The sequence below is a fragment of the Sorex fumeus genome, unplaced genomic scaffold, assembly GCF_029834395.1.
Source record: "Sorex fumeus unplaced genomic scaffold, SorFum_2.1 ptg000043l, whole genome shotgun sequence".
NCBI lineage: Eukaryota > Metazoa > Chordata > Mammalia > Eulipotyphla > Soricidae > Sorex > Sorex fumeus.
The window spans coordinates 39,700,043-39,712,110 of NW_026606100.1; the positions used below are offsets into that span (position 1 = coordinate 39,700,043).

General features: G+C 43.7%; 1 protein-coding gene across 1 annotated transcript in view; it reads left to right on the top strand.

Moving 5' to 3' along the window:
* Positions 1 to 503: 503 nt before the first annotated feature.
* Positions 504 to 12,068, top strand: part of SMC3 (structural maintenance of chromosomes 3) — a 39,053-nt gene continuing 27,488 nt past the window's right edge. The window contains exons 1-8 of the mRNA XM_056120643.1: positions 504 to 661; positions 1,527 to 1,602; positions 4,579 to 4,617; positions 7,639 to 7,706; positions 9,083 to 9,154; positions 10,103 to 10,182; positions 10,383 to 10,461; positions 11,264 to 11,381. Of these exons, the coding sequence (XP_055976618.1) occupies positions 647 to 661; positions 1,527 to 1,602; positions 4,579 to 4,617; positions 7,639 to 7,706; positions 9,083 to 9,154; positions 10,103 to 10,182; positions 10,383 to 10,461; positions 11,264 to 11,381 (547 nt within the window). The 5' untranslated portion in view covers positions 504 to 646. The remainder of the gene's footprint in view (positions 662 to 1,526; positions 1,603 to 4,578; positions 4,618 to 7,638; positions 7,707 to 9,082; positions 9,155 to 10,102; positions 10,183 to 10,382; positions 10,462 to 11,263; positions 11,382 to 12,068) is intronic.

The following is a 12,068-nucleotide window of genomic DNA, read 5'->3' on the forward strand; positions in this document are numbered from 1 at the left end:
ATCGAACTGAGTTTGCGTCGCCCACCGTCCGGGGCCCTCGCGGCGCGGGTTCGGGCTCCCGTGGCTGGACCCTAAATCGGGGGCGCCGGGTTGCGTCCCGGCGCGGCGTTCGACGGTTCGGCAAGGTTCGATGAACCGCAGAGAACGGAGCGGGGAGCGTTCGGCTGCGCCGGGACCACGTGGCCCCCAGCGGCCCGGCCGGGCTCTCCGCCTCTCATTCTCGGCTTTGGCGCCGAACCTTTCCCCCTCCGTGGGCGCGACCATCCGCTTGGCGCTCGGGGGGGGCGCGGTCGCGGGGCGCGGGGCCGCCTCCCACCGCCCCGGCCTCGGGCTCCGTATCGGCGGCCTCGGGCCCACCAGGTCGGGAGGCGACCGGGCCGAGACCCCGAGCGCGGCGCCCCCCGACGCCGCCCGCCCGCCCGCGGGGCGCCCCCGCGCCGCCGCCTCCCCCCGCCGCGCCCGCCGCGCTTGGTTCCGCCCGCGGCGCGACTCCGCCTCCCGGGCCGCCGCCATTTTGTTCGGCTGGAGCGGGCCGAGCGGCGCTCTGGGGGGGAGGGGTCCGGGGGGCGCCTGAGCAGGACCCCGCGGCCGCGCGGGTGCTTGTCCCGGGGGGCGCGGCGGGGCCCCCGGCTAGGGGCGCGTCATCATGTATATCAAGCAGGTACGTCCCGCGCGCCCCTCGGGGCCCGGGAGCGGCGCTCTGGACACGGCGGGTGTGTGTGGGGGGGAGGGAGACGCGACTCGCGGCTGCTAGACCTCCCGCGGGGGTGGGGGTGGGGGTCGCGGGGGTCGCCTGGGAAGCGGGGTGCCCCCTGTGCAGGCGCGGGGGCCTCGCCCGAGGGAGCGGGCCGGGCCGGGAGGGACGCGGGGAGGGAGCGGGCCTTCCCCGGGGCGGGGGGGGGGGCGGGCGCGGGCAGGCCGTGAGGGGGCCCGGCGGGGTGTGGGTGGGCTCTTCCTCGACCCCCCACCGAGACGGCGGCGGGCCCGGGGACCCGCCTTCTCGCCTCGGCGGGTGTTGCGCGACCTCCTACCCCCCCCCCATCTCCACACACCCCCTCGGACCCTTGTTTACTTCTGTCAAAATGGTCTTCCCGCGCGCGCGGGCTGTGGAGCGCGCGCCTTCCCGGGGCGGCCCCGCGCGCGGCTGTGGAGGAGGGGGTTCGGGGGGGGGTTGGGGGGCGGCGGGCGGGGGTTCCATTTCCCCCCCTCCCCCGACGGGCTGCGGGGCTGGTTCCCGCCGCGGGGTGGGGCGGGGCGGCGCGTTCTCTCCGAACCTTCGCCCGGGAACCCGCCGGAGCGCGCGTTCCACGCTCTGGGAGCATCCCTCCCCTCCCCCCAGCATCCTTGTGTGCGCGCCCCCCCCCCCACCACCCCCACGAGGGCCGACTTGGCCGCGGGAGGGGCTCGGGGATCTGAAGCCCACCGCCTTCGCCGCCCCCACATGAGCCCTTTCGGGAGAGAGCCCCCCCCCCCCCCCATGTCTTGGGCTCGCCCCTGAGCCGACGCTCGCTGCTGGTCCCCGGCAGGTCATCATCCAGGGCTTTCGGAGCTACCGGGACCAGACCATCGTGGACCCCTTCAGTTCCAAGCACAACGTGATCGGTGAGTGTGGTCGCTGCCGACCCCCCCCCCCCCCCGCCCCCCTTCGGCGGCTTGGGCTGCTTGCTGACCCGTGTGTGCGTGTGTGTGTGTGTGTGTGTGTGTGTGTGTGTGTGTCAACTTCTTGTTTCCCGCGTCTGCAATAAACGCTGCTGAGTTGCTAACCTGGTGCTGCCCAGCAGTTCGGGAAAGGATGGTTAGGTGTGAAGTGCGCGCATCCCTCAAGCCTGCTAGGTCCTTGCAGGACGCCGCTTTCAAGCCTCCGGACTTTTCCGTGAAGATGCCCTTTCCTCACGTCAGTGCTGTATTGCTTTCTCTCAAGAGTTGACCGTTCTGTTGATTCACGCCTTCCCCCCCCACCCACTTAACGTCCGAGGACACATCACGCCGCTTGATGGGAAGAACTTGAACTTTGGGGCATAAGCGGAATGCGGGCCAGATCCTAGTTTGGGCGAATCCTTTTTCCAACTCCGCTGTATGAGGGGCATCAAGGCCCCGTTTGGAAAGTGGGGGTTGAGATGCTCATTTCTTGGGGATCTTGGACACTAGGAACTGAGTAATATGGTGATCGCTCTTTAGTACAATATTTAAGTTCATAGATTCTCCAGAGAATGATGATGTTAATTTTGCAGATAGAGCAGCCAGCAAAAGTATTCTCTGCTATTTTGTTGATTTTTTAAAAAATTTTCCCCTTTGGTCACACCTGTCGATGCACAGGGGTTACTCCTGGCTTTGCACTCAGGAATAACTCCTGGCGGTGCTGGGGGTGTGACCATATGGGATGCTGGGAATTGAACCCGGGTCGGCGGTGTGCATGGCAAATGCCCTACCCGCTGTACTGCTGCTCCAGCCCCATTTTGTTGAATTTTTATTTTAGCTTATTTTCATACGCAAGATGTCAGGCACTCTACTGCAGAGCTCTATCCCCAGTGGCTCTGTTGATTGAAAGAATGTCACCGGCTTGAAGAGATTCTGTAGACCATTCTGGTCCTGCTCATGTGACAACTTCTCTGCCCCTGTAAATGTACTAACCATCTGGTGAAGGACCCAGTCTCAAGATCTTGTCTGTGCAACCCTTACCACGTTCCTGTCTCCAGATAACATCATACTGGGAGTTCAGGCCACAACATGAATTTGAAGGAAACACAGTTCAGACCATAGAATGGGGGTGAGGTGAGAGGCACATGGACATCTTTGGGAAATTCTGTAAGCATTGAATGATAATGTTCCCAAAGAGCCTTGGGAAAAGCAGGCTTTATTTTTAAATTAGTAAATAAAATTGAAGACCGGGGGAAAAAAAGCTGCCTATGGCACTCGGTTTTGCTCATACTGACCTATTGAAGTATCAGTTCATTGAATGGGGTGTGCCATAGGGTAGCTTGGTGGTTCTGGGATTTAGCTACAAGTACTTTCTGATTTTTATCAGCTAGGAAATCCTTAGAAAAAGAGGAAAATGTATAATTATTAGAATACGCTATTTTTAACAAGTCTCACAATGGAGACGTTACTGAGCCACCTCAAGCAAATCGGTGAACAATAGGAGGACAGTGACAGTGATATTTTTAATTAAAATTGAAGAAATTGGGTGGGGGCCACACCCAGCTGTGCAGGGTTTATTCCTGCCCAGTACTCAGGGATTACTCCAGGAGGGTTTGGGGGAACCATATGGGGTGCTGGGTACCTAACCCTGATCAGCTACATACAAAGCAAGTGCCTTACCTGCTGTACTTTTTGCTCTGACCCCAGTTTCTTTGACTTAATAGTGTCAGAGCTGGATTTTGTGTACAGCTGCAAGAGTCCTTGCCTAGAATGTGACACAGGTTTGATCCCTGGCATACCATGTGGTACCCTGAGCCTTCCAGGTGTGATCTCTGAGTGCCAGGAGTAAGTTGTGAGGAATGACAGGAGTACAGGTAATTCCCCCATCCCTCCCCCCCACTAAAATTTCACAAGTGAACTGTAAAATAAGAATCACTAGGTTCTTACTAGATGTATATTATGTCTCTAGGAATTTTTTTTATCAGATATAACTTGTGTTGCAACAATATTGTTTTAGTCATGGATTTTTAGTAGTCATGTTTAACAATAAATTGCCTAAGCGTTTCTTTGTTTTAACTGAAAAGCAAATCTAATGTGTTAATGGTTAATCAAGTTTTGATTTTGTTTCTTTGTGGTGTTGCTGGGGATCAAATGTGGGTGGATTATATGTTAGGCAAGTGCTTTAACCCTGTACTGTTTCTTTCTTTTTTTTCATTGTTTTTGTTTTTGGGGGGCCATATCCAACAGTGCTCACAGCTTACTCTTGGCTCTTACTAGTGGCTCAGTGCTTAGGGCTTACTCCTGGCCTGGTGGTCACAGGCTGGGTATTGGATCTGGGTTCCCAGCATGCAAGACAAGTGTTCTACCCACTGTATTGTTAAACTGACTTGGAAAATTAATTTTTTAAAATAATACTCAGTTTAAGTAATGGAGATCTTGATGTCCTTGTATATATAGAATTGTTCATTTCTGAATTCAGGATTTTAAAAAGTGACTTAGCTTAGGAAACCCTCTCATGCTATAGGAGTCTTCCTGCCCTTTTCCTTTCCTTTCTATTTTCTTAAATGTCTTAATTTAGAGGAGAGGGGAAGTGACTTAGAATTATCTTTATTTTTGTGGTTCTGTGAGTATATGTATATGAATAGAGCTGTTCATAAAAAGTTTAATATTTGAATCATTTTAAGATTAAAGATGATTAAATATTTTAGAATTTTAGATTTGAGTCAATTAAAATGCTTTAAATTTTTTGGGAGACATTCACAATTAAATTGCTTTAAAACAGCTATTTGAGGTATATAGAAAAATTTGTTTATTTGATGATTAAAGCTGTTGACTGATTTCTTTGATAAATTGCTTTTATAAGTTTTTGTATATTTCTGGTGTGAAAGTCCTAATGTTTTTGTTTTCATGCAAAATAACATGTTTTCTAAAATTTTATAGTGGGCAGAAATGGATCTGGAAAAAGTAACTTTTTTTACGGTAGGTATTTTTTGAATTATTTTGAATATATTAAGATCTTGGTAATCTAAGTTACCCTTTTAAAATTTGGTTTTGTGAAGCTATGTCTGTATGAAGTTCCAGAAATGCTACTTCATACAGAGTTGCAGTTTAGTGTTTCGGGATTAGACTACAAGAATCTGGAGTTCTACTCCATACCTACTGGTTAGTAAGTCACATGAGTTTGGATGATGCAACCATTTGAATTACTTTTTTCATTTGAAAATGGAAATGTTTGCCCTGTATACATTGGATGGATTGTGTGTTCAATTGAGAGAATGCATCTGGAAATGTATTTAATTGGTGTTAGGACCACATCAGGTGCTGTCCAGGGTGTATTCCTGATCTATGGAATGCTAGGGATTGGATGTGGTTAGCCAAATGCAAGATAAGTCCCTTACCTGCTGTATTACCTCTCTGGCCCCAGGGAATGTTTTTTAAACTTCAGTGTGTATAAATGTTTTATGTAAAACGTATAACGGTTACTGGGCCGGAGTGATTGTACAGCAGGTAGGGTGTTTGCCCTGTACGAGAGTCATACCCGGGTTCAATCCCTGGAATCCTACAGAGTCCCCTGAGCACTGACAGGAGTAATTCCTAAGTGCAGAGCCAGGAGTAACCCCTGAACATTGCTGGATATGATCCAAAAAGCCCCCCCCCCAAAAAAAATGTATAAGGATTGGAAATGCATTTATAGACGTGGAGTAATGTTGTAGCACTGTCCTGTTGTTCATCGATTTGCTGCAGCAGGTACCAGTAACGGGTCCATTGTGAGACTTGTCGTTACTGTTTTTGGCATATTGAATACGCCACGGGGAGCTTCCCGATAGCTTGCTGGGCTCTCCAAGAGGGACACGGCCACATGCAAGGCAAATGCCCTCTGCTTTATCAAAGGTGGCTTTATAAAAGGTGCCTTTTAGGGATGTGGGGAATACCTTAGAGGGCTCACTCCTGGTGGAGCTTAGGAAACCTTTTGGCGTGCCACCATACTATTTCTCCAGCCTAATTGTATTTGTTTCATCTCCTAAAATGTTTTCTAAACCAGTCATTTTTGTAAAGATTAAAGGGTATAAAAACTTGATAGACTAAATTGGGAGAAAGTATGGTGGTTAGGGCAAATACTAGGCATATGCCTGAGCACAGTTCAATTCCCAGCACCATCTGGGTTCCCAGGCATCACAGGATACTGCTCTGGAGGCCATTAGGACGGTCAGGGCAACCCAGGTATTCCTGGCACCCCAGGGCTGGAGAGCATCCCTCCTCAGGCTGCTGCACAGAAGCACTGTCCCAGTTCACCAAGAATTGCTATTGGAGTCCCCTAATATCCTGCTCCTGCCTGCTGCTTGGAGGAGGTTACCCTCCAGACTTATAGTCTCAACAGGCAATTGTCAGTTTTAAAATAGCAATAAAGCTTTGAATCAAGATATACAGAGCAGTTCAGTGCCTCTGTTAACATTTTCTTTGGAGTGAAAATTTAACATGATTGGATTGCCCAAGGAGTAGGTTAAAACTCAGAAATTTAAATCTCTATAGAAATGCTTCAGGGCAAGTAGGTTTCAGTTAAGATTAAATGTACTGTCCTTTTTTATGTTCACAAATTTAAAATTGCTCTATAACCTGGTAAAGGTTATAGTTAGGTGATGGTGAGAAAGTGAAATTGGATAGGAAGTGAGTGTTCATAACCTTTATAGGATAAGTGAGTAATTTATAAAAAAATACAGTAACCATAACAAAGACAGCAACCATATGTCCACTGCCACATGAATGATAGAGGACTCCTGGTGAAGTGGGAACGAAACAACTACATAAAGAGTTCCAGTTCTGGGGCGGAGTAGTTCAGATCAGTGCTGTAAGAATTAGGAATGACTTCTTATAGATGATTGCAGTGCAGTTAGTGAAGGAGAACGTAGGATTTGAACCTTTTCCTGTTCTTTCTTTTGACAAGTACCCAAATGGATAGTTTCAGTTAGTATGTCCAGACATATTAATTTGAATAGGTACTTCCTAATTTGTAATTATCTTGTTCAGTGGGTAAAAGAAAATACAGTGTTAACCTGCTGTTGTTTACTACTCAGATCAAGAGGCAGACCGCTTTTTCTTTTATTAGTACTTCCGTTACATTTGTTTTGTTTTGGGGTGGGGGCAGGGCACCTCTCCCAGCAATACTTGGGGGCTGTTGTGTGTAGTGCATGTGTAGTACTGACTCATGCTGAGGGGACCATGAGGTGTAGAGGACTGAACACTTGAACACAGCTTCCTGCTTGCAGAGCATGCACCAGTTTATTGAGCTGTACAGTGCCTGTGAAAATTTCTTAGTATTTTTTTGGTGGGGGGAGGAAAATTGGGCCATTTTTGGCAATGCTCAGGGCTTTCTCTTGACTCCACACTTAGGAATAACTCCTGGCAGGCTCGGGGGACCATATGGGATGCTGGGGATCGAACCCAGGTTGGCTGTGTGCAAGACTAGTGCCTTACCTTCTGTACTATCACTCTGGCCCTACTTAGTATTTTCTTAATATTTTTTCTAGATGAGTATGACTAGGTAGAACTTAGATGGTATCATTCTGAAAAAAGTCAGGAGGAAAGGGACAGATACAGAATGATTTCTCTCATCTTACTCATATGTGGGTTATAAAGAAACACAGTCATGGCCAAAAGCAACAAATGAGAACTGGTGTGCAGAGCTGAGTTTACCTTGGCAGAGGGAGGAAGGTGGAGGGAAGCTTACCCTGGCTGAGAGAATGGTGGAGGGGAGTGGTGTTAGATCATTGAATGCTTGGCACCCTGTCATTGACAGTATTGTAAATCACTGTGTCTCAAATATTTTAATTAAAACATTTTAAAAAAAGATATATTTTTTAAAGTAAATTTAATTTTCTGCTTTCCTTTTGTCTGTATGAAACAGGTAATCTATTTTACGTTTCATTACCTGAATATTTCGCAAAATTAATAAGGCATAAATTGCTTTAGACTGTACTAATAGTTTTATTTTTGTATTTCTAGCAATTCAGTTTGTTCTCAGCGATGAGTTTAGTCATCTTCGTCCAGAACAGCGATTGGCTTTGTTGCATGTGAGTGAGAATCATTTGTTAAAGTTCCTTTATAAGTATAAAATGTCTTCTCTCTTAGTGTTGTTATCTAGCTATGAAATTTAGCCTATTGCAAGATAAAAGCCTAATTTTAAAACTGCAGGATTTCCCTATAGATGAATTTGAATTCCGTATAAATTATTAAGCTTGTGATCTGATTATGCTTTGGTGGTAGGTTTGCTGAGAGAGTTTGGCTTTGAGAATTGGAAACTTTGAAATTCAGAACTAGAAGTCAAAATTCAAAATATAGAGAAGTAGCTATTTTAAAAAAATGTTATTTTCAACCTTTGGGCATCATTTTCTAATATGAAAGACAGTGTACTTATAGTAATGAAAATTACAGTTTTTCGTTAAAAAGATAAAGCAATTTTAGGATAAAAATTCTTGAAGATTATAAAAATGAACAGCTTACCTCTCTGGTTTGAGTATGACTTGTAGGTCTTTTTGCTTTTTGGATCACACCTGGCGATGCACAGGGGTTACTCCTGGATCTACACTTAGGAATTATTCATGGCGGTGCTCAGGGGACCATATGGGATGCTGGGAATAGAACTTGGGTTGGCTGCGTGCAAGGCAAATGCCCTGCCTGCTGTGCTATTGCTCCAGCCCCTGTAGGTTATTTTAATAACCGCAAGTAAAGTTCCTCTATTGCAACAAGGTTTCCCAAATATTTCTTAAATTTGAGATTTTAGCCCCATAGTGATTCCTTATAGTAAAGTCATTTTTTTTAGATTTCTCAGATTGGTACTAAAAGAATAGTAACCTCTTTAGATTGTTAGTCATTTTGTTATTATGTTGATTCATCACATAACAGATTCAGGAATCTGAAAATTATCTGTACTTCCTATGTAAGTGGTTAGGTCTTAAAATGGCCTAAATGTAATATAATAATGTTATATGTATATGTAATATAATGTATATGTATACATGTATATGTAATTAATGCATATTTTTATAGATTAAAATTATATAGACTGTCTCATGTTAAAAGTTTCAGTAATTCTCTGTTCCTTTCTTACTATTAAGCAAAAGTGTCACTGTTTTAGATACTAGTAAATGAAAAGAACTAGGTGACTGTGTACGATTGCGTTCTAATAAAGCAGTTTGCATACAGAACATGACCTAAACACATAAAACTATCTCTTGCTTGATTCTTGTTTTTTATTCAGAATTGAAAGCCATTTTTTTTTTTTGATAAGCAGTATAGTTATCCTAATTCAAGTATCCTTGCTCTTTTGCTAGGAGGGATATATACTAATTGATGGACATTTTTTTCCTCTGAATCAGGCTAAACTACAAAGCTTTAGAGAGTTTGAAAATGCCACTTAATCAGCAGTTTTGTTTTTCTCATGTTTTAGGAGGGGACCGGTCCTCGAGTTATTTCTGCTTTTGTGGAGATTATTTTTGACAATTCCGACAACAGGTTGCCCGTAAGTAATTTTTTTTTTTTACCACTTATGTGTTGAGATTTTTTTTCTTTTTTGCAACAAATATTTTTCATGCTCCGAAATGTTTCTGTGTAGTTGTACTTAAGCTTTTTCTTAGACTTTGTTTTGTTTTTGGGTTGCAACCAGTGATTCTCGGGGTTACCTCTGTACTTAGAAATTTCTCTTTGCAGTCCTTGGGGGACCATATGGGATGATGGGAATTGAGCCAGGGTCAGGCACATGCGAGGCAAGCATCTTACTCCCTGTACTATCTCTCCAGACCCTGTATTTAAGCTTTTATCATTTTAGTTTATGCTAAAATAATTGTAGTTTACCCACTTTTCCCCTTTTTGTTCTCCCTAAGTCTTTTATTGAGGTACCGTGATTTATAATTGTGTTAATATTTCAGTGTTACACTGCTACTGCACCACACCTACTACTTGAATGCCAGTATTTCCCCACTACTGTTTCAGGTCCTCCCACTGTCCTTGGAACAAACCCATATAATCTCTTCTTGCCCTGCTTACCACTACTACCACCCTTTTACCCCCTCCAGCCTCAGTGCTGTTAGCAATATCTAAGGGTTTGTTTTCATTAGCTGTCGTCCCTCTTTATTTCTTTACATTCAGATATGAGTGAGATTATCTCATATTCATCTTTCTCCTTCTGAGTCACTTAGCTTAGATGACACCCTCTAGTTTCAGCCATGTTGTAGTTGAAATACGGGATTACATCTTTTCATATAGCTGCATACATATTCTCTCTTTTAATAGAACATTTTGCTAAACAGACTTGTAGACTGTTGTGAAAACAGAATCTTGTAAGAATTGAATATCAGTATCTTTTGTGAACTAACGACATTTTAAAATAATTTTGTTGGGAGCTCTAAAATGACTATAGTAATTAAAAGGTACTTTACTATTGAATTAACAGCCTCAACATTTTTCTTAGATCGATAAAGAGGAAGTTTCACTTCGGAGAGTTATTGGTGCCAAAAAGGACCAGTATTTCTTGGACAAGAAAATGGTCACGTAAGTGCTTCTTTACGTTTTAAGCTCTTTACAAAAGAGTATAAACATTTAACTTCATGTTATAAAACCATAAGAAAATTGAGTCTGATACGTGGTTTTAATAACCGTCTTTTGCTCTGTCATGTTACTTACCAGGACTTAGTCTTTTTGGTTATAGTTTGATTGTTGGATTTAAAAAAAATTTCAATGTCTATCAACAGGAAAAATGATGTGATGAACCTCCTGGAGAGTGCTGGTTTTTCTCGAAGCAATCCTTATTATATTGTTAAACAAGGAAAGGTAAAAAAAAATTATCTCCTTTTTGATGGATTTTATTTTCTGAGGGTCTCAGAGATAGATGACTGAACTGTACTCATCACACGAAGTGGTCACTCACGGCCTTATACTTGCAGGGTGGACTTTTTAAGTGACCTGCTTTTATTGGAAAGGAGTTTTGCTTTCTGGTCAAGCATGTCATAGTTAAATGCTTATATTATCAGAAGAACGTTTACACTCACCATAATACATACATCCCTTACATAGATTACATTTGATAGATTTTAGTAGATTGTTCTGTTGCCTAATATAAACTATTAAGAGAATTTATTTTATATAAAGGACTTAACCTGCAACATACTAACAGTTTTTTGTGTATGCCCGGGGGGGAAACCAGAATGCCCATTAATTCCATACTGGATGTTTTTTAAAATACATGTTGGAAAGTTAGTATTTGGTGATTGACCACATGCTAGGTAAATGCCCTACCTGCTGCACTGTCACTATTGCCCTTTGGATTTTTATTTTATTTTTTTGTAAACTTCTTGTAAGAAAAGAAAAAAGAAGCATGTAAAATAGAAATTATAATGAGTTTGTGCTCTGCTAAAAAGTTAGCATTGAATAGTCTATTAAGGTAAGAGTTCTTAAAGCCAGAAAATCGCTCAAAGGGCTGGAGCAAATTCCTGGCTTATACCAGGGTTCAATCCCTGGCATGCCACAGTGGTCACCCAGACCTCTTGGAGAGGATCAAAGAAAAATAAAACCAAAAGAGAGAGTTTTTAAAGAATAGTCTGGAGTTTTGTGTTAATTTGTATAAACATTTTAGATCAACCAGATGGCAACAGCACCAGATTCACAGAGACTAAAGCTATTAAGAGAAGTAGCTGGTACTAGAGTATATGATGAGCGAAAAGAAGAGAGCATCTCTCTAATGAAGGAGACAGGTAATGTCATTCTACTTTAGTATTTTTGTTGTAGATTATTTTTCATTGTGTTACAGTTGGAAGAAGCTGTATATTATGTATATCGTGTAATAGTACCTGTGTACTCAGTGGCGAGAAAATTAGTTTGAGGCTCTTTAAGGTTTGAGATTTCCGATAACTAATTTGAAAGAAGAGTTGCAGCCTCAGGTAATTGTTCTTCCATATGTCGGCTGTTCTGTGCCTTTCGAGGCATCCTCATCATTGCTGATAACAAATGAAGATAATGAGTTCAGATGCATTCCTCAAAATTACTCGGAATATCAGTTGACATTGGGTCTTAAAATCTTTATTAGTATACTTATTATGGAACCTTTACATTGTTTTTCAAATGTTGTGTTCAGTTGTGGCTTAGACTAAGCCCTGCTTTCAAAATTTTGATAATTAGCTACCATTGTGATTTCAGATTTGATCTCCGTTCTAGAGCTTCCCCATCTGTAAGATCTTTTTATCATAGTTTTGTGTTACAAGTAGAGGCGCAAAATTGCACTCTGGAGTGTAATAAGCATTCACTGTATGGCAGATGGTGGTAGTATAAAAATTAAGAATCAGTGTCACCAGTATGGTTGATAGGACTTTTACTTAATGTTGTGGGAAGGCACAGACTTTTATTTATTTCTTTTAAGATTTTTTTTTTTTAATTGGATCATT